Source organism: Epinephelus lanceolatus, chromosome 5, assembly GCF_041903045.1.
Source record: "Epinephelus lanceolatus isolate andai-2023 chromosome 5, ASM4190304v1, whole genome shotgun sequence".
NCBI classification, from domain to species: Eukaryota; Metazoa; Chordata; class Actinopteri; order Perciformes; family Serranidae; genus Epinephelus; species Epinephelus lanceolatus.
Window position 1 is genome coordinate 8091990 of NC_135738.1, and position 21145 is coordinate 8113134.

The 21145-nt window shown below is 37.6% G+C and overlaps 2 protein-coding genes and 1 long non-coding RNA gene across 6 annotated transcripts in view; 1 reads left to right on the forward strand and 2 right to left on the reverse strand.

Moving 5' to 3' along the window:
* The window catches only part of gramd2ab (GRAM domain containing 2Ab), a 48027-nt gene extending 39645 nt beyond the window's left edge, over positions 1-8382 (forward strand). For all 3 annotated transcript variants that reach the window (XM_033634343.2, XM_078167652.1, XM_078167651.1), the window contains 2 exons: positions 5958-6059; positions 6255-8382. In XM_033634343.2, the coding sequence (XP_033490234.1) occupies positions 5958-6059; positions 6255-6303 (151 nt within the window). In that variant the 3' untranslated portion in view covers positions 6304-8382. The remainder of the gene's footprint in view (positions 1-5957; positions 6060-6254) is intronic.
* Positions 1639-9743, reverse strand: LOC117261823 (uncharacterized). 2 transcript variants are annotated; one of them, XR_013491579.1, is made up of 5 exons: positions 9647-9743; positions 8153-8198; positions 6479-6559; positions 5943-6048; positions 1639-2244 (listed from the first exon to the last, which is right to left on the reverse strand). It is a non-coding gene; the product is annotated as an uncharacterized LOC117261823 (long non-coding RNA). The 2 variants fall into 2 exon arrangements; XR_004502073.2 differs by lacking the exon at positions 9647-9743 and having other exon boundaries at positions 8153-8288.
* A 1991-nt stretch (positions 9744-11734) lies between these two features.
* Positions 11735-21145, reverse strand: part of prr5l (proline rich 5 like) — a 37303-nt gene continuing 27892 nt past the window's right edge. Inside the window, exons 5-9 of the mRNA XM_033636025.2 lie at positions 20784-20841; positions 19333-19424; positions 18406-18543; positions 17052-17169; positions 11735-12660 (exon numbers count right to left, since the gene is read on the reverse strand). Coding sequence (XP_033491916.1) covers positions 12284-12660; positions 17052-17169; positions 18406-18543; positions 19333-19424; positions 20784-20841 — 783 coding nt within the window. The 3' untranslated portion in view covers positions 11735-12283. The remainder of the gene's footprint in view (positions 12661-17051; positions 17170-18405; positions 18544-19332; positions 19425-20783; positions 20842-21145) is intronic.

Sequence of the window (21145 nt, forward strand, 5' to 3'; positions counted from 1 at the left end):
ACCACTTCTTCATGACATACAATACCATGACCCTTTTTATCACTTTTCTTCAACTCTTCCACGACATACTACACTATCACCATTTTTATCACTTTTTTTACAAACTGTACTATAACGTTTTTTTGATCACTTTTTTCAGCAAACTATACTATGACCTTTTCCATCACCTTTTTTGTATACTATACTATGACTTTTTTCATGACTTTTTTGACATGCTATGCTATGACCTTTTTTATCACTTTTTTTGTCATACTATATGACATTTTTCAACATACTATACTATGATCTTTTTTCATGTTTTTTTTGACATACTATACTATGACCTTTTTTCCCATATTTTTTTTTTGACATACTATGCTATGACCTTTTTTCATGATTTTTTTGACATACTGTACTATGACATTTTTTCCCCATACATTTTTTGACATACTATACTCTGACCTTTTTTTCATAATTTTTTTTGACATATTATATACTATGACCTTTTTTTCCCATAAATTTTTTGACATACTATACTACGACCTTTTTTCATGATTTTTTTGACATACTATACTGTGACCTTTTTTTCCCATAAATTTTTTGACATACTATACTATGACCTTTTGTCATGACTTTTTTGACATACTGTACTCTGACCTTTTTTTCATCACTTTCTTGACATACTATACTATGACCTTTTTTCATCACTTTTTAATGACATACTATATACTATGACCTTTTTTCCCCATAAATTTTTTGACATACTTTACTATGACCTTTTTTTCATGATTTTTTTGACATACTATACTATGACCTTTTTTCCCATAAATTTTTTGACATACTATACTATGACCTTTTTTCATGATTTTTTTTGACATACTACTATGACCTTTGTTACCATAATTTTTTTGACATACTATACTATGACCTTTTTTCATGATTTTTTTGACATACTGTACTATGAAATTTTTTTCCCCATACATTTTTTGACGTACTATACTATGACCTTTTTTCCCATAAATTTTTTGACATACTATACTATGACCTTTTTTCCCATAAATTCTTTGACATACTATACTATGACATTTTTTCCCCATAAATTTTTTGACATACTATACTATGACCTTTTGTCACGAGTTTTTTGACATACTATACTATGACCTTTTGTCATGAGTTTTTTGACATACTGTACTGTGACCTTTTTTTCCATCACTTTCTTGACATACTATACTATGACATTTTTTCATCACTTGTTTGACATACATTACTATGACCTTTTGTCATGACTTTTTTGACACACTATACAATGACCTTTTTTCATCAGTTTTTATGACATACTATACTATGACCTTTTGTCATGACTTTTTTGACATAGTATACTGTGACCTTTTTTCATCACTTTTTTGACATACATTACTATGACCTTTTGTCATGACTTTTTCGACACACTATACTATGACCTTTTTTCATCAGTTTTTATGACATACTATACTATGACCTTTTGTCATGACTTTTTTGACATGACTTTTGACTTTGACTTTTTTTGTCATACTATTCAATGACCTTTTTACAACTTTTTCCTGAACTAACATTTAGTGGAACATAAAATTAACATGCAGTGTGACTCCCCACTCCCAGGAAAGGCCAGCGACACAGTGGTTATCAGAAAACAGTTAGTTTATTTCAAAGGTCAGAGTTGAGCCATACCCAAAACAACAAACAGAAGTTCAGTAGTTCAAACCTAAACTTACCTAACAAAGAAACAAAGCTCAAGCAAAACAAGATTCTACCCTGCACTCCTAAAATTCAAAACAAGAGAAAACATGAAAATGCTTAATATAAAGGGCTTCTCACTGGTACTTAACTGCTTTAAACTGCTCTATATTTACAGTGACCAAAAAGAATAGCAAAATATTTACAGACTGATAGCACTACAAGATTGCAAGCCTCAGATTACATATACAAATTTGTCAAATGGCTCTCCCATAACTGACATAGTTATGAAGTCAAAGCACACTAATAACTGTCAAAATGGCTTGCCTACAGATTTATTTACACACAAATCTCATAAATTACACAATGTATATGCTGGCTTTGTAAGCAGTGGTAGAGGTAAAGGAGGGAAGAGTTTCTGTCAGCTGGAGTTCAAAAGACTGCTGTCATCTGTTGGACCAATCCAGAGGCAGCAATCCTGTCGAATCGACCAATCACCAGCCACCACCTGCCTGTTTATCACCCACTATCACTCACACACATGCACTCACTCTGAGAGGAAACGAGACAAACAGATCTGACACATCACAACACAGTCAAGGCACCTCAATAAAGAACAACCCAGGGTTATAACACTGTATTGTGACCTTTTCTTGTCACTTTTCATTACATACTATACTATGAAAAAAGTCATAGTGTAGTATGTTAAAAAAGTGATAACAAGGGTCATAGAATATTATGTGTTATTATGTGTCAAAAAAGTGATGGGAACAAAAAGTCATACTAAGGTATGTCAAAAAACGTCATATTATAGTATATCAAAATGTGATGAAAAAGGTCATAGTATACATAGTATGTGAAAAAGAAGTGATGCCAAAAGGTCGTACTAAAGTATGTCAAAAAAGTGATTTTAAAAAAAAAGGTCATAGTATAGTATGTCAATAAAAGATGAAAAATTGTCATAATATAGTATTTAATAAAACGTGATTAAAGGTATTAGGATAGTATGTCAAAAAAGTGATGAAAAAGAGTATGTCGTCCCAAATGATGAAACAATTTCACAGTATAGCATGTCGTTCCAAATGATGAAAAACAAAAGTCATAGTATAGTATGTCGTCCCAAATGATGAAAAACAAAAGTCATAGTATAGCATGTCGTCCCAAATGATGAAAAAAAGTCATAGTATGGTATGTCGTCCCAAATGATGAAAAAAAGTCATAGTATAGTATGTCGTCCCAAATGATGAAAAAAAGGCATAGTATAGTATGTCGTCCCAAATGATGAAAAACAAAAGTCATAGTATAGCATGTCGTCCCAAATGATGAAAAAAAGTCATAGTATGGTATGTCGTCCCAAATGATGAAAAAAAGTCATAGTATAGTATGTCGTCCCAATGATGACAAACAAAAGTCATAGTATGGTATGTCGTCCCAAATTCTGAAAAAATTTCATAGTATAGTATGTCGTCCCAAATCATAAAAAAAAATGTCATAGAATAGTACGTTGTCCCAAATGATGAAAAAAAGTTATGGTATAGCATGTCGTCCCAAATGATGAAAAAAAAAATGTCATAGAATAGTACATCGTCCTAAATGATGAAAAAAAGTCATGGTATAGCATGTCGTCCCAAATCGTGAAAAAAATCAAAAGTATAGTAGGTTGTCCCAAATCATAAAAAAAAAATGTCATAGAATAGTACGTCGTCTCAAATGATGAAAAAAAGTCATAGTATAGTATGTCATCCCAAATCATGAAAAAAGTCATAGTATAGTATGTCGTCCCAAATGATGAAAAAAGTCATAGTATAGTATGTCGTCCCAAATGGTGAAAAAAAGTCATAGTATAGCATGTCGTCCCAAATGATGAAAAAAGTCATAGTATAGTATGTCGTCCCAAATGATGAAAAAAAGTCATAGTATAGCATGTCGTCCCAAATCATGAAAAAAGTCATAGTATAGTATGTCGTCCCAAATGATGAAAAAAAGTCATAGTATAGCATGTCGTCCCAAATGGTGAAAAAAAGTCATAGTATAGCATGTCGTCCCAAATCATGAAAAAAGTCATAGTATAGTATGTCGTCCCAAATGATGAAAAAAAGTCATAGTATAGCATGTCGTCCCAAATGGTGAAAAAAAGTCATAGTATAGTATGTCGTCCCAAATGATGAAAAAAAAGTCATAGTATAGTATGTCGTCCCAAATGATGAAAAAAAAAATGTCATAGAATAGTACGTCGTCCCAAATGATGAAAAAAAGTTATGGTATAGTATGTCGTCCCAAATCGTGAAAAAAATCAAAAGTATAGTATGTCGTCCCAAATGGTGAAAAAAAGTCATAGTATAGTATGTCGTCCCAAATGGTGAAAAAAAGTCATAGTATGGTATGTCGTCCCAAATGATGAAAATCAAAAGTCATAGTATGGTATGTCGTCCCAAATGATGAAAATCAAAAGTCATAGTATAGTATGTCGTCCCAAATGATGAAAAAAAAAATGTCATAGAATAGTACGTCGTCCCAAATGATGAAAAAAAGTTATGGTATAGTATGTCGTCCCAAATCGTGAAAAAAATCAAAAGTATAGTATGTCGTCCCAAATGGTGAAAAAAAGTCATAGTATGGTATGTCGTCCCAAATGATGAAAATCAAAAGTCATAGTATGGTATGTCGTCCCAAATGATGAAAATCAAAAGTCATAGTATAGTATGTCGTCCCAAATGATGAAAAAAAGTCATAGTATGGTATGTCGTCAAAAGGTGATAAAACAGTTCATAGCATGTCAAAAAAAAGATGAATAAAGGTCATAGTACAGTATGTCTATGAGCCTATTTAGTTGAGGCAACAGGTCTGCTCTGCAGCAGCAAACTAGGGTGCTTATTTACATGAGAATTCATGTAAAATGGAGGTTTAACTATGAACATTAATTACAGATTGCCTGACAAGCATTTTAATTAATTAATATATCATAATTAAAACAATTGGAGACTGAGAACAAAAAAAATATAATCTAATCTAAATAAGTCTGACAATATTTTGATTAATTAACATCAGAGATATTGGATGAAGCGAGATACCCCACTCAGCTCACTTCCTGATTCAGTGACGTCAGCGCCACGCCCCCGTAGGAGACTTGCGGCAGCTCTGAATGTATTGTTGTTAATGAGGAAAATGAACGTGATCACAATTTATGGTCAATTCTTTCGCCTTATAGTCACTAAAGTAAATATTGGGTTCGTTTTCCACAAGCCACACATTTTATCAACATTCTGACACTAAAGCTGCATTTTTCATCCGCACAGATCAAGAGAAAATTAACTTTGTTTGAGCCCTGTCCGTCTCAGAAAACAAGTTCTCGCGAGATCTTGTGATCTTGATAAACAGGTGGTAAAATCACAGTTAGCTTACAAACAGTTATTAACCGCTAGCAATAAATAAAAAATGCCCAAGCTTTGTGCAGCAATAGGCTGCAGTAATAGGAAGAATGTATTTTCATTCATTCATTCATTCATTCATTCATTTCATTGCTTCTCGATCCGCATACACAGACATCCACAGAGCCTCTGTTCAACACGATGGTGGGGAGGGGGGGTTGAGGGAGAACAGGCTCTGATTGGAGGGAGAGCTAACCACGCCCACTTAGGAGACAGGAAGAGTAACCGTTTTCTTAACATTGGATAAGCCTATGGTGGGGTATCTCGCTTCATCCAATATCTCTGTTAACATCATAACATCATACCTGCTGCAGCCGCCTAATCATGTCTACTTTCCAGGGGCGGCGCAGTTCTTTTTTTGACACACTACACTGACCTTTTTTCATCACTTTTCTTGAAATACTATACTTTGACCTTTTTTCATCAGTTTTTTTATACCATGACCCTTTTTTATCATTTTTTTTTTACATGCTATTTCATGTCCTTTTTTTAATGCTTTTTTGAAATACAATACTATGACTTTTTTCATCACTTTTCTGACATACTATACAATGACATGTTGTCATCACTTTTTTATGACATACTGTAGTTTAAGGCTTTCTTCTTGGCATACTATGCTATGGGTTTTTTTTTTGTTTTTTTTTTACATCACATATTTTACCATGACTTTTTTAATCACTGTACTATGAGTATTTTTGCAGTTAACAGACTGTGCTGTTAAAAGATTGGTCAATGTGGAAAAAAAAACAAGTTTTTATAAACCTGGTCAGCATTGAACAGTGTAAAGGATGCACATATGATCTGTAATTATTTGTTATTTACCCGTCTGTCTCTCAGTGTCTTCCTGTTGGTCCTGTCGTCCTGCTATCTGGCCTTCAGAGTTTGTCGTCTGGAGCAGCAGCTTAGCTTCCTGAGCAGCCAACCAACACTGAGAGAGAGGTACACACATACAGTATAAACACACGCATATTTATTTCTTAGATGCTAGACCTAGAACAAGAAAAACGTCAGCAACAACTGAAAGCTGTGATAAAAATATAGCTGATGATATATAGCTGAGCTTTACTTAAATGAATGTTTTTTAGAAGAAAAAAATCTATATTATCATCTAATTAACAGCTTCTTTTCTTGCAGGTGTGGAGAGGTGCCCTGCTGGCTCGCCAATCAGAGGACAGGAACCTGACCCTGAAGTCTGCGGTGAAATACAGAAGACACCTGCACTTACATAGACTTCCCATCAGGGGGCGGCGGTGAGCAGAGACAGACGACTGTAGCAGCCGTCAGCAGCTAAACTCTGACCCTGCCATGACCTGGTTACCATAGAGACGTCACAATAGTAACAGAAACTGTAGACTGACCTTTGGCCTCTGAGGACGAGGCAATGGAGGGGACACGCAGAGGTCGCGTAGAGATCATGAGGCTGAAGGGACGACGACATGCTGTAACATAACAGACATAGATTTTAATGTGAAGCAGACTGAAAACAATGATGTGTGCGTGTGTGTGTGTGTGTACATAGACTGTATGGACTAACACACACTCTGACTCTGAGGTCTGTTAGTAGTTCAGGTTAAACATGTTTTCATACAGACACTGTTGGATGTGATGAAACGGTCGTTAGAGTCGGGAGAAGCTGCCGGTTCCTGAAGTGTTTCTCTTCATCCTGTTTTCACAGAACAAATATTTCCTTTAAAAGGTCCAGTGTGTAGGATTTAGGGGGATATATTGGCAGAAATATAATATAATAAATATGTTTTTCTTTGGTGTATAATCACCTGACAATAAGAATCAATGTGTTTTCATTACCTTAGCATGAGACGTTTATATCTACACAGGGAGTGGGTCCTTGTCTACGGAGATCACCATGTTACAGCGCCATGTTTCTACAGTAGCCCAGAACGGATAAATTAAACACCGGCTCTAGTTAAGGACATTCGCGTTTCTGCGTCAGCCACAGTAGTTAGACGACCCTCCACAACAAGAGGGTCAGAATAACACTGATTTTCAGACCAAAACTCAGTAAACCTTATTTAAAAAATCCAGAACACTCGTGTGGAGAAACATTTAAGTTACTGATTGAAGAAAATGTTCAAATGCACATTTATGATGGTGAAACCTGGGGAACCTGCCGCTCAGCCCACGTCACTGCTCTGTAGCCGTTTCTGTTTTCTGCCATTTTCATTCATATATCAACTGACTGATGTTTTTATAAACGGTTATTATTACAAGTCACAGATTTCTTTTTTTCGATCTACAAAGTGTCAGAATTCACAATGTCATCTGTAAAAACACAAACTGATCAATATCAATAAAGGTTCATTAAAGGTCCAGTGTGTAGGATTTAAGGGGGATATACTGGTAGAAATGGAATATATTATAACAAGTATGTTTTCTTAAGTGTATAATCACCTGAAAATAAGAATCATTGTGTTTTCGTTACCATAGAATGAGTGTTAATATCTACATAAGGAGCTGGTCCTTGTCTATAGAGGTCACCATGTTTCTACTGTAGCCCAGAACAGACAAACCAAACACTGCAGGGACATTCATGCTTTCACATTTTTTTTTTAGCCACTGTAGTAAGAAGGCCCTACACAATGACACGTTTCTTAATGTGAAACTGCTTTAATTTGTGTTTTTAACAGTTTAAATCACCTGGTCTTTTGTTTTGGAGAGGAAGAGACCTCTGTGGATAATTTGTCTCCCAGTAAGAACCTTGTGAACAATTGGGAAATTTTAGCTGGTTGCAATCTGCAATCCTCACTAAATCCCCCTAAATCTCACACGCTGTTCCTTTAAATGAAGTCTTGATTGCTGCCTTAAACTTACAATGTAGCCTCTGATATCGTTTTTAATATCATGTTCATGTAGAGAAGTTGCTTCCTACTTAAGACTGAATGTTACTGTAAAAGAGTAAATCTATCACTTCCCTTAAATGTGAATCTGCAACTTTCGAATGATTTTGTTAAAAAAAAAAAAAAATGCCAAATCTGTGAAATGATGTGTTTGTATGAGAAGATAAAGAGACTCACCTGAGCTGAGCAGAGACTCCTGGTTAAAAACTGCCTCCAGCTCTCCCTGTGAGCGACAAAAGACAGTAAGATGTAGGTCCAAGATGTGCACCGAATGAAGAGTTTATATTTGATGCACTTACAGGGTGATGAAAGACATGATGATGCTGTTTGGATGTTTGTGAAGAAAGTTTTAACTCATATTGTAGTTCTGACTGTAACAGAAATCACTAATAAACACATTTCCATCTCCTGACTCGTCTTTAATCACAACTTCAAAACATTGTTCTACATTTAGTCACTAAAAACAAAGCGCATTTGTTCAGGACTGTTTTCAGCGGTGGGCATTTGTTGGCAGATTTTCTTGGCCATTTTGTGTTTCTCACTCTGCATGATTCCACTGCCTTGATTTCCACCATGCCCAGTTTGGAAAAACCTTTTTTATTAAGTACACTGAGCCTTGTATGCATTGCCTTGTGCCGGTTTAAAGGGATAGTGCACTTAAAAAATGAAAATTCACCCATTATCCACTCACCCATATGCCGATGGAGGCTCTGGTGAAGTTTTAGAGTCCTCACATCACTTGCGGAGATCCAGCGCGGTGCACAGAGAGGCAGTGAGAGCTACAGGCTACAATGAGGCTAAAAACAGAGTTCAAATGACGTTTTTCCAAACAACTTTTTATGTCGGGGCTTCAGGACACTTGGATCACTACGGACGAGCAGTATGGAGATATTTTGTGGTTTCAATTATGTGTTTTTGGACGTTTGAATCTGGGGCGCCGTCAGCCTCCATTAGGTGGAGTTGTGTTGCTACCTCCTCTCCCCTTGGATCTCCAGAAGTGTGGTGAGGAGTCTAAAACTTCACCTGAGCCTCCCTCGGCATATGGGTGAGTAGATAATGGCTGAATTTTCATTTTTGGGTGCACTATCCCTTTAAACCATGCCACAAAATCTTAGTTAAATTTGAAATTGCAGTGAGTCTGGTGGCTTAGTGGGGAGAGCAGGAGCCGCATATACAAAGGCAATGTCCTTGCCAAGGTTCATGTTACGTCATACTTTCTACCCCACTACATTTATCTGAACTTTAGTTACTTTACAAATTCAGATTTTTGGTCAAAACATACAAAGATTAATTAATTAGTTTGTGGATTGACAGAAAATCAATGTGAAACTATTTTCATGGTTAAAATCATTTTTAATACTTTAACTACATTTTACTGAATATACTGAAATACTGAAGGTACATTTTCAATGCAGGACTTTTACTGTGACAGAGTATTTTTACAGTGTGGTATCAGTACCTCTACTGCAGTAAAGGATCTGAATACATCGTCCACCACTGTTTGAAAGCAACACATAAACCAGAACAGTCAAAAATTAGATAAAGTAATTGTGGCATCAAATTAATTTTAAAAAAATCTACAATAAGGTGATTTAATGATTTCATGTGTGGTGATTGTCATGAAAAAACACACTTTGCCCAAAGTGCATGTTGTAAGTTTGAAACACTCACCAACAGAAGACTTCAGAGAAAACTGGACTGAAGGCTGAAGACCGAACACAACTGAAAGATAAAAGTAAACAGTTTATAACTTAGATGTTTTTTTTTTGTTGTTGTTTTTTTAAATTGCGCTGTGTGTCTAAAGATTAAACACCTCTGAGTCTTTACCTTCTTACTGCTCGCTGGTGATCTGGAAATCAAACTGTCCTGCTGCTGTGGACCTGAAAAGTTTCAGTAAATGTCTGAGACACTTCTCTAACACACCACATGGGGGCAGTACAGCAGCTGTTTTAAATGTCTCTTACCAGCAGTCAGTATATTAAAATTAGGGCTGCGACTCTGCAACTAACAAATATAGCTATTACTGACCAACCTGTAGATTATTTTCTTACAGAATATCTTACAGCCTGAAGTGATTTCAACAAATGCTTTATTCAACCAACATTTCCAAACTCCAAATATATTAAAGTTACTGTGATGTAAGACCAAAGAAAGCAGCAGAACCTCTCATTTGAGAAGCTGCAAACATCATATTTATGCATGAAAAATGATGTAATTATTACAACAGTTGCTGATTAATTTTCTGTCAATCAATGACAGAATTATTGACTCATAGTTGCAGCTCTGATTAAAATATTTCCATATTCTAGATCAATTTAATGATGGGTAAACTGAGGTCCCACAGATCAACATTTTTCATATCATGTAGTCAATCTAATCTTGTGTACTCTGATTACTCTGAGGGTGACGTCTCTTTGGTTTGCTCTCTGACTTCAGTTGAAAACAGTTAAGATTCAGTTGAAGAGTTGATCTACTGGACAAAAAAGGAAGCAGAGGATTTGGGTGTGACCTGGATCAGAGGTCAGAGGTCAGATGTTGAGCTGTATCTGCGGTTTGGCGCGGCATCTGCAGTGATGCCGGATCTGGAGGGAGCTTGGAGTAGAGCCGCTGCTCCGTCGCGTCAAGTTGAGGTGGTTCAGGTATCTGATCAGGATCCTCCTGGGTGCTTCCCATTAGAGGCACATCCAACTAGTGGGAGGCCCCGGGGCAGACCCAGAACACACGGGAGGGATTACATATCTTGTCGGATCTGGGAACACCTTAGGATCCACCAGGAAGAGCTGGAAAATGTTGCAGGGGAGAGGGACGTCTGGAAGACTTTGCTCGGCCTGTTCCCCCTGCGACCCAGCTTCGGATAAGTGGTTGAAAATGGATGGATGTTTGGTTTGTCCGTTCTGGGCTACTGTAGAAACAACAGGCTGTGTGGAAGAGGACCTGCTCCCTATGTAGATATGAATAACTCATTCTCAGTAACAAAAACACAGTGATTCAGGTGATTGCACACAAATAAAAACATGTAAATATAACGTTGCATTTCTGCCAATATGTCTCTCTAAATCTTTCACACTGAACCTTAAAGTAAAAGGACAGAAGTATTCTCGGCAAAATGTACTTTAAGTACCAACACTAAAATTATTCATGATGCAGAATGTTGCACGTTTGAATGATGCACGTTTTTTTAATGTTTTTTAATTTGTGTTTTTTTGTTTGTTTTTTGAATATACTCTGTTTTGTACCATAATATTTACAGGGATACTTCTGCTTAGATTTTCAACCAGCTGTGTGTCACCGCAGTGTGAGTGTGTGCATATGAATGACATTTGGCTTCCCCCATGCCATCAGTTCCAGAAACTCCCTGCCCGTGCCATGAGAGACAAAAATATTGCATTATCAATGATGCAAAAATACTGTCTTGTTTTTTGTGTTTGGTGTCACTGGGTGAATGTTGGCGGGCAGACAGGCTGGGAGCTCCGGGAGCTGGCAGCACAAACGCATTACCCACAAGACAATGTCACAGACCTCACTGAAAATCTGCAAAATATCATTTAATTAAATAAAATAAACATTTTTAAAAAGTTGTACTTTGTTAATGTGGAGCCACTTTTGGACACTTTGTATAATACTCACTATATTTGTAGTATAACACTGTGTTATATAATTATATTATTTTCATGTAAAAAGTAAGCACTGCAGTGTTAAATCAAAACCACACAGTCACATCTCTGCTGTCCACATGACTGAAGAACCATTTCAAGGTCATTTAGGAATTGAATTAAACTTTATTAATCATTAAAAATCCTAAACCAAACATATTTATGAGACCTGAAGTGAAGCTGCAGTCTACGTCTGTCCATAAACCTGAAGACACAGAGGCTGATCCTGGATCAGCTGGTTCAAACACTCCTCCCAGTTCAGACCCTGAGCCAGAGATTTTCCTCCTGCTGGGAGCTGTGGGACACATTTCCACTGTCCTCTGTCCTGTTTCCTGTCCTGTAATTTAGCTTCCTGTTTCTTTCTACTGTTGTTTCCTGTCTTCTTCTCTCATATTGTTTCCTGTTTATTGTCCTATCCTTAGGTTCTCACCCTGCGTCCTTGTGTTCTGTCCTCTCTGTATCCTCTTGTTTCCTCTCCTGCCGTCTTGTTTTCTTGTCCCGTCTTAATTTTCAGCCCTGTCATTTACTGTTCTTTTATTTCCTCTCCTGCCTTGTCTTTTACTTCCCATGCTGTCCTGTTATTTTTTCTGTGTAAACTCTTGTTTCTCCCGCTCTTCATGGTCTCTTGAGTCCATTGTCTCATTAGTCACTCCCGTTAGCTGTTAGAAAGGCAGATAACTCCACCCCTCGGGGACTCCACCATGTCCGGTTGGCTGGAGAACGTCCTGGGACTCATCGGCCCGCCCCCCACCAAAAACTCCACGTCTCCTTCGCCATCTCCTCCCACCCCATTGTCCTTCTCTGTCCCACCATTGATCCTGCCCGACACCGACAGGAGCCTGACATCGGAGTGTACGTTGGCCACTGTGTGGCGTCGCACGCCGCCGCACTTCTCCAGGTAGGCCTCGCCCTCATGCTCCACCAGCGGAGCCAGAGATGATGAGTCAGAGGAGCAGTGATGCTGAGTGATGGTGATCTCTGGCTTGGACTGGTCACTTGGCAACGACCCTGACGACCGCAGATGACGGGGCTCTGGAGGAGGAGACAGGAAATGGATGTGAGTAAAGAGACACGACAACTCAGGGGCAACAGTTTTTAAATTCTCATGAAGATCCAAAAGTTTCCACTAGAGATCACCAAGTCTTATGTTCAAAAATCCTACGCAGAGGTGACTTAAAGAAAAAGTCTGACACATCCTTCTAGTCAGATGTTCACACTGATTCCACTCTAATGTCTGTACAGTATATATGAGGCTACAGCCAGCAGCTGGTTAGCTTAGCTTAGCATAAAGACTGGAAACAGAGGGAAACAGCTAGCCTGGCTCTGTTCCTAAAGCCCAGTTCAGACCAAAGATTCGCGGCGAGACAAAACTGTTTTAAAATGTTGCAGAGAAAAGCTGCAGCGGTGTGAACTGGCCGGTCTGACCTAACTCAAGCCGAGTGGTGGTGTCACCTGCAACTCAGCTGGTCAACTCACAGGCGGCTGGTTTTAGGATGCAAAGCATTTCACCTGGTTCAGCAGCCAATCAGCTTGTAGTGAAGACAGCTGGTCAAGTCAAAATGACCACAGACGGCGCGCTCACTTGCTGCAACAGGTGCTCAGTACCCGCAGAGTCCTCACGGTGTGCCGGTGTCGGACAATGGGTCACCGCTGCTGCTCGCTGTATGTGCTTATGCCCCCTCACACACACACATTCCCACTGATTGATTAATTGCCGCTGTTTATTTATATTATTGTAGCGTATTTATTGTGAACACAGTCCATCTGATGCTCATTTTGTTTCTGTTTTTCGCCATTTCATCACTACTACAAATGCAGCTGTAGCCAGTATCTCACTTTCACTATCCTCATTCATATTTTAGGAAGCTACAAATTGTATTCAGCCACAAAATAAACCTGAAAAGCTTCAAATCAGAACAGAAGTACAGAGAGTTGTTGCACAGAGATGATACACAGTCTCATCTAGTTGCATTGGTGTGAACCTGCAGGTTTTCAGAACGTTGCAGAATGGCACATTGCAAGTAAACTCATCTCGCTGCGAATCTTTGGTCTGAACTTGGTCTGAAGTTTTATACAGAACAAGGCTCACTAACTATTAACTAAACTTTATACTCAGGTGACACAACAGGCTGATACAAACAAAAGAAATGTTGAAGTTGGATTGTTTTTTTGTTTTTTTTGGTCATGTTTCCACATTTAATTTCTTTCTTTTTTAAGCAAGTTTAAACTTTTAAACTCTGTCATTTGTACTAAGGAAGGAATTAAAGCTTGTGTGTTCCTGCTGGTTTGTCTCGGTCACACACTGTGACATGCTCATATATCAGCATTATATAAACAGTACAGTATTGTTGAAGTGGCCTCCTGCAGGAGCACCTCACTGCTGCAGAAACACCTCACTGCTGCAGGGATTATTACAACTTTAATCTCAGGATTTGTGGTACACATTCAACATTGTTGAAGGAAAAGGCTGTGGCGGTTCACTGACTGAACACAGACAGAGGAAAGTTTTTACTATGTAAAACTGCAGCAGCAGATTCCTGTTAGCATCTGTGAGCCACAACGCTAACAGATGAGTGGACGAGGAAAGAAAAAAGAAACGAGGCAGTTGATTTTCTCCAAACTATTGAGCTATTGATCCATGTTTATTAATTTTGTTAGTAAGGACCGCATGATGACAGGACAAAGTTTATTCTATAGTGTGTTTTTTGTATCAATCAAGACATGATTTTAGAAGGTTTCATCCAGTATTTTTACTTCATTCATGTTTTTGCTTTTTCTTTTCAAGAATTTACCTTTTAATTAACAAATGGCATGAAATGTTACTATAAATGTTAAAGTTATATTATATATTCATAAACATGTGATTTATTATATCATATCTTCATAAACGTATGATAACTTATATTTGATTTTTTTGAAGTGATTTATTTTCTAGCATTTAATTTTAATTTCCAAAACTCCAATTCAGACAAACTCCTGTAAACACAACACAGCTGCTCCTGATTAAAACTGATGATGATGATTAATTGATCATTCGACTGAGGGAAAGTTAATCAGCAACTAATTTAATAATCAATTAATCATTTTAAGTCATTTTGAAATAAAAAATGTTCAGAACATCAGCTACTTAATAGGAGATTTTACTGCTTTTCTTCGATAGTAACCAAAAATATGTCCAATCAGACCAGTTTGCATTTGAACTGTAAAGGTTTAACTACACCAGATTACTGATGATGACCAATCAGGAAGCATCATTAATTTTCAACACAATATAAAAATATTAACATGAAAACTCAATAATATGGAACTTTAAAGGTCCAGTGTGTAGGATTTAGGGCAATATATTGGCAGGAATGGAATGTAAGGATGTTTTCTTTAGTGTATAATCACATGAAAATAAGAGTTGTGTTTTCGTTATTTTAGAATGAGCCCTTTATATATTTAGTGGGTTTTTTTTACCGGTTTAAAACTCAGTCTGTTTGTTTTGGAGAGGAGGAGACCTCTGTGGATGATTCAGCTCCTAGTAAAAACCTCCTAAACGATGAACACTGAAGGAATTCTAACCAGGAGAAGTTTCAGCTGGTTGCAATCTGCAATCCTCACCACTTGATGCTGCTAAATCCCCCTAAATCTGATACACTGGACCTTTAAATCTCGTTTAAAGTTAAAGGTTGTCGAAGCTGCTTTGAGCTACATCACTGCTTAAGCTATTTCTGTCCTTTGAAATGTCCATATTCACATTTCATTCCACACTCTCATGTTCAATAGTGCTTCGTTCTCTGTTCCACACATACATTCAATAAATTACTCACACATCTAAACAGTTTGTTTTTAAAACTTTTTTTTTTAATTTCAGAATATTCTATTATTTATTACTAAACTGCTCTTATGTTTTAAAGTTTTTTGTGTATTTTTTATTTTCTTGCAGTAAGTTCACACTACAGAGAAGGTCACACAGACACTGCTCTGATCATGTACATGAGTTTGAATCTCATGTTGTGTTATTCAGCAGGGTGAAAAGTTTCACCTCAGCTCAGCAGGTGCGTTGTTGTGTCAAGTGTGTTACAGAAGTCATAACAAACCTACACACACACACATCTGTAGATACAGTACTGCAGAATACAGTAGAGTGTGTGTTTGTGACCATGTTAATTCACCAACGACTGTGCGGCTGAGCGGCCTGAATGAAACCACAGCAGCAGATTAAGCAGCTCACCTCTCTGTTGAGAGGATTTAAACAGCATGCTTCTACAGAGCCACACCCCCTGACCTCTGACCTCTGACACCAACTAAACCCTGAACCTGAGCCTGGATCTGAACATCAGAAATTCAGGCTGTGTCAGAAATCATTCACTCATCCACCCCTCTCCATCCACAATCAAGGGAGTTCTATTGAAATAACTATATAATGAGCTCATCAGCAAAATGAAAAAAAAAAAAAATCTTCTGGACACTACTCAGATCATTTCCTTGTCACTGTTAATGATGCCACTCAATCAAAACATGCCATGTCAACGTCAGCTGGTGGTTGATCCGTAATAAATACAGACATACATGTGTGTCTGTTTTATTTCTTGTACTGAGTGTATTTTTTTTACGGAGCGCATTTTCCCAAATTAATAAATATAAAGTTCTTTTTGGCTGTTTGTGCTGTGATCCTCTGCTCATATTAAACACGTTAAGCCACATAATAAACTGAATTAAATTTGTATTTATTGCACTATTATGGCACAAATCACAACTAATGTCAGCTAGCCCTTTAGGCCCCTTTAATCTCCTCAGGGACAGACAGGTACACATTAAAGTCACAGTTTATTATATGGCTGAGAAACTGGTAAAACAAACTTCTACCATCATCAAAAGTTAAACAGAAAATGACTTTTATTTGAACGTTAGGTTGTAATCGCACTGCTTTCTATCTTCTCATCCGTCTGCCATTTTTCCTTCAGTGCAATGCATGATGGTATACAGTGATTGGTTAGTGACCCTTAGATATACACTATTTTTCACAATACATTGAGGGATACATTGAGTCTATTATATATAGTAATTCTCCATAAACATTCAGACAGCACTTACAAAATGGTGACCTCACTATATAGTGAGTGATTTTGAACACAGCCTCAGACATACACTTGAAAATGAGACTTCATGCAGCTGCTTTTAGAAAACGTATCTGCTTGTTTGTTTCTCTTTAATCTGATTTTACCTGTTAAACAACAAACTGCTGCTTTTAAATCAACTTTTCATGACTGCCAAACATTTTACAAACATTCCAAATCAGGGATCCTGCAGAAACTCAAAACGTGCCTGAGTAAGAAATCTATCAGCATTAGGATGCTGTTGTCTTTATATATTTCATGTTATCATGAAGTGTCTATGAGCAGCGTTCAGAATGACATGTGATGGTGGGAAGTACTCACCCAATAGGATCTGGTTTCTGTTGTGCAGAACGTTGCTGAGATACGGAGACACAACGATCTCCACCAGACGCTCCAACTGGTAATACTCCAAACTGGGAGTGCCCGACTCGTGGACACCCTGACAGACAGACAGACAGACAGAGGGGATGTTCTGATCACCTGTTTGCTTTTGTTCCCTCAACTGCCCAATGTTAGTACAACGTTACGATAACTAAACTACTAAAGTAAGTAGTGATTAGGGCTATAGCCAACCAGACGTTAGTCGACCAGAAAGGTCATTAGTCGGCAAGATTTCATTGGTCGTTTAGTCGCAGCAAAAAACAAAAAAACAAAAAACTAACAAACATGAAACTCTATTAGGAGCTGTGCCTTGTCAAAATAAATCAAAACCTATATAATTGGACCATGTGTGACTTTAATTTGAAAGGACAGACACAGGAAGTGTCCACGCTCAGCAGTCAGACAGGAGTCAGGTTAATTTCCAGGGCTGGTACCTGCGGTTATTCCACAGGCTAGTTAATAACATGTCGGGCAGGAAATCCAAAGTGTGGGATCATTTTGAGAAGGTGAAGGACGAACCCAAGGTGATATGTAAACTCATCTTCATTGGTCGACTACAAACATAACGTATCATCTGAAACATGGAAGTAGCTACATGCCCATTAGCCCACAGCGTCATTAACAGGCGGCTCGCTCAGTGTGTGACGTGCACTTGTAGATAAAATATAGGCCTATATTAATGAAGGTTCATTAGTACGGTTTTGTATTTCTCTGTAATGTAGCACAGTGTTAACAATGTTACTGATACTATTCTTTCTCACACCTTCAACTCAAACCACCAAAATATATCATTTAATAATTGAATTAATATTGTGAACTAGTCGACTAATGGCCATAAATGATGACTATTGGTTGACCAGGATAATTCTTTGTCGGGGGCAGCCCTAGTAGTAATGAGCCAAAGTTATCCTTTAAAAGGACACTATGCAGGAATGGACTGTTACTGTTTGTGAGCAGTATCACCAGTGAAAGTAAAAGCCAACCCCAGATTCATTTGCTTGGTGTTTTGTCTCGCTATATTTGCAATTGTTCAGCACTGTGCTTCCTTGTTTCGTAACTTCCTCTTGGATGCCTACAGTCTGGCACCTAGCCACTACCTTTTGTAAAGTCCTGACTTCACCTCAGTGCTGTGCCCAGGAACATCCTGAACACAGCAACATAAGAAGACAGTAAGCAACTCCAGAGGGCAGAGTCTCTGCAGATTAATACTGAGTTAGATTACTACTGTTTGAATCTGTAGGTTGTTTTTTTTTTGTTAAATCCCGCAGAGTATACCTTTCAGATGAGTACAAACCTGCAGCACCAGCAGCATCTGTGTAACAGGTGGAGGGACAGAGGCTGCAGTTCCCAGAGTCTCCTCCAGGTGGAGCTTCAACAGCACCAGGTCTCTGAAGGCCAACAGGGCCATCTGCCTCACTGTCAGCTCCTGACCCTGAACACACACACACACACACACACACACACAGGAAGAACACCTCAGCAGTAGTTTCCTCCAGAGCTCAGCCAGTTAATCCACTGACCTCTTCACTCAAATGATCCCAGACTATTTAAAGAGTCGAACATCAGTTCCCCGAGGAAACACACACACACACACACACACACACATAAACACACACACTGACTAAGCATCTACTGTCAAACCTGTGTTGTTTTATTTTAGTCACTAAGTACATATCTTTGTGTTTGTGTTGCTGATGGACAAAACTCGTACTCACAACATACTGTGAGGCTGTGCCGAGACACAGGGGTGCTTTCAGCTAAACACTAACAACGACAGGACTGTAATGTTTGTCGCTGCCCAATCCGTACTGGAAAACATGATTCGTTCTACACCTGCCAAGATATTCACGGTTAGACATTAACCTTGAATGCTGAGAGTCTGGACAGCCCATTGGGCTTTATTCAGTCCATCTAGGATGTTGTGATGTTGGATTCATTGTTTGGGGAAAAATTAAAAATGGAAATTGAAGGTTTGGTTGATTAATATTCAGTAAATAAATGAATTAAAATAAAGGAAGTTGTAATACTGTCCTGTGCTGCCACATATACTGTGTGTTATAATCATTAATCAGGTGTCATTTTGGGGTCAGTCAGTAGATCAAATCAGTGTTAATTTCTTCCTCTTCTTCTTTTGTGTCAACTTCCTTGTACAAACTGACAGATGCAGTCAAATAGCAAATCATGTGTGTGTGTGTGTGTGTGTGTGTGTGTGTGTGTGTACCTGGACGGGGTAGAAGATGGCCTGCAGGGTCGGGAGGATCTCTGTGAAGAATCTGTCCCACATATCGGCGAGGACGACTAGCTGCTTGTCACCTACAGGGGACACACACATAGGCCGGTTACTATGGAAACACATTAACCACCACCAAGTGCCCACAAATATCCTGGATGGACGCACTGAGGAGGAAATTGGCTCGTTAAACGTTAACTTAATGTTTCTGTTGTTCTGCTGTCTGTAAACACAAACAGAGCGACACTGTGTGTTGTTATCACATTATACTGAATCTGCGGCTTTAAATAGCAAAACGATACAACGAAGAACAATGGGTAATATGTGAAGTGATTACATGGGTTTGTAACGAGGAGCTGCTGAGCAACAACAGATTTTAAATGTTTGCTGTGAACCATCAGTGGACACAACATAGAAAATAAAATTATTTAAATAAACACAAAGTAATTTACATTATCATAACCTGAGAAACTTCAGCACCCCTAACTTTTTAATTATTATTTTTTCTTTTATTAAACAAATATACAAAAAAAGGTAAGCTGTAGTAAAAAAAGGTCAAATATCTAAAATACAACAAAAAAAAATTGAATATTGTATTAAATAAAGTACATAAATTGGAAATAAAAAACAAAAACAATATAATAATTGTATTTTGAAAAATGGTCTTCAGTTTAAATTAAAGGTTACTTGATATATTTTTCAAATAAAATTGAAATTCATTACATAGAGCATTTCAAATGGGTTTTCATAATGTCAGTCATTATTAATGATCAATACACCATCAACTCTGTTAGAATTAATATCCCCTATCATTAGGAAAATGATTTTGAGGAACATTTGTCTTATAAATGTAAAAAAATATATAAATAAAAAAACCCTGAACATTTTTGACATCACTGCAAAAGACATATGATGTGAGACTCAAACAAGCAAAAATTAAATTAATCTTAAATAACAGAACAAAAATAGAATATAATTACTTAGAATTAAATTAAAATTAAAATAAATAGAATTAAAATAGATCTAAAATCTTGGGTTTCTTCAACTAGAAACTGTTCTGATTTTAATTTTGATTGAAGGTCTTCTGTGTTTAACAATCTGCTGTCTGACACAGATCATATCTCCTCACACGGACTCAGCTCTTTAAATCACATTATGATTTTAATTCAGTCAAAAAGACAAAACCTTTGTTTGCAATTTTAACACTGAGTTGAAGAAATCTACATGAATGTGTTTGTGCAGAAGAAAAACTGTTTGTCCTGAAACTACAGTCACACACCAATGAATAAATGCAAAATGCTAAAACAAATTTCCCCTCAGGGATATTAAAGCTTCATCCTGCTCTGTGTTTGTTCGACGCCTGTTTGTCCTGTTTGTCCTGAGCAGAGACAGAGACAGTCAGAGTGTCTTCACAGCTCAGACTCAGAAACCATCAAACTCACCTGAGTGAAGCAGGACCTGTTCCAGGACTTCAGACAGACCTCGAGTCAGCAGCTGGTTCTGAAACACACACACACACACACAGTAAATGCATGACGTTAAATACAAAAACGAGAAGATGTGATATAATCATCATTCAGACATCCCGATCAAAACGTCTGCAGAGCTGCTACCATCCTTATTTGACCTACACAGATATGCTGGTATCAGTGTTTAGCCTCCTCTCACTGAGGTGGACACAATAATAGAAATACCTGTCAGTTAGGGACGCCTAGATGGGGAAATTTTTCCCACCTGTTATCAAACTCCTGACAACACCAGTGTTACCGACTACACCGGACAATATACAAGAAAAAATATTCGT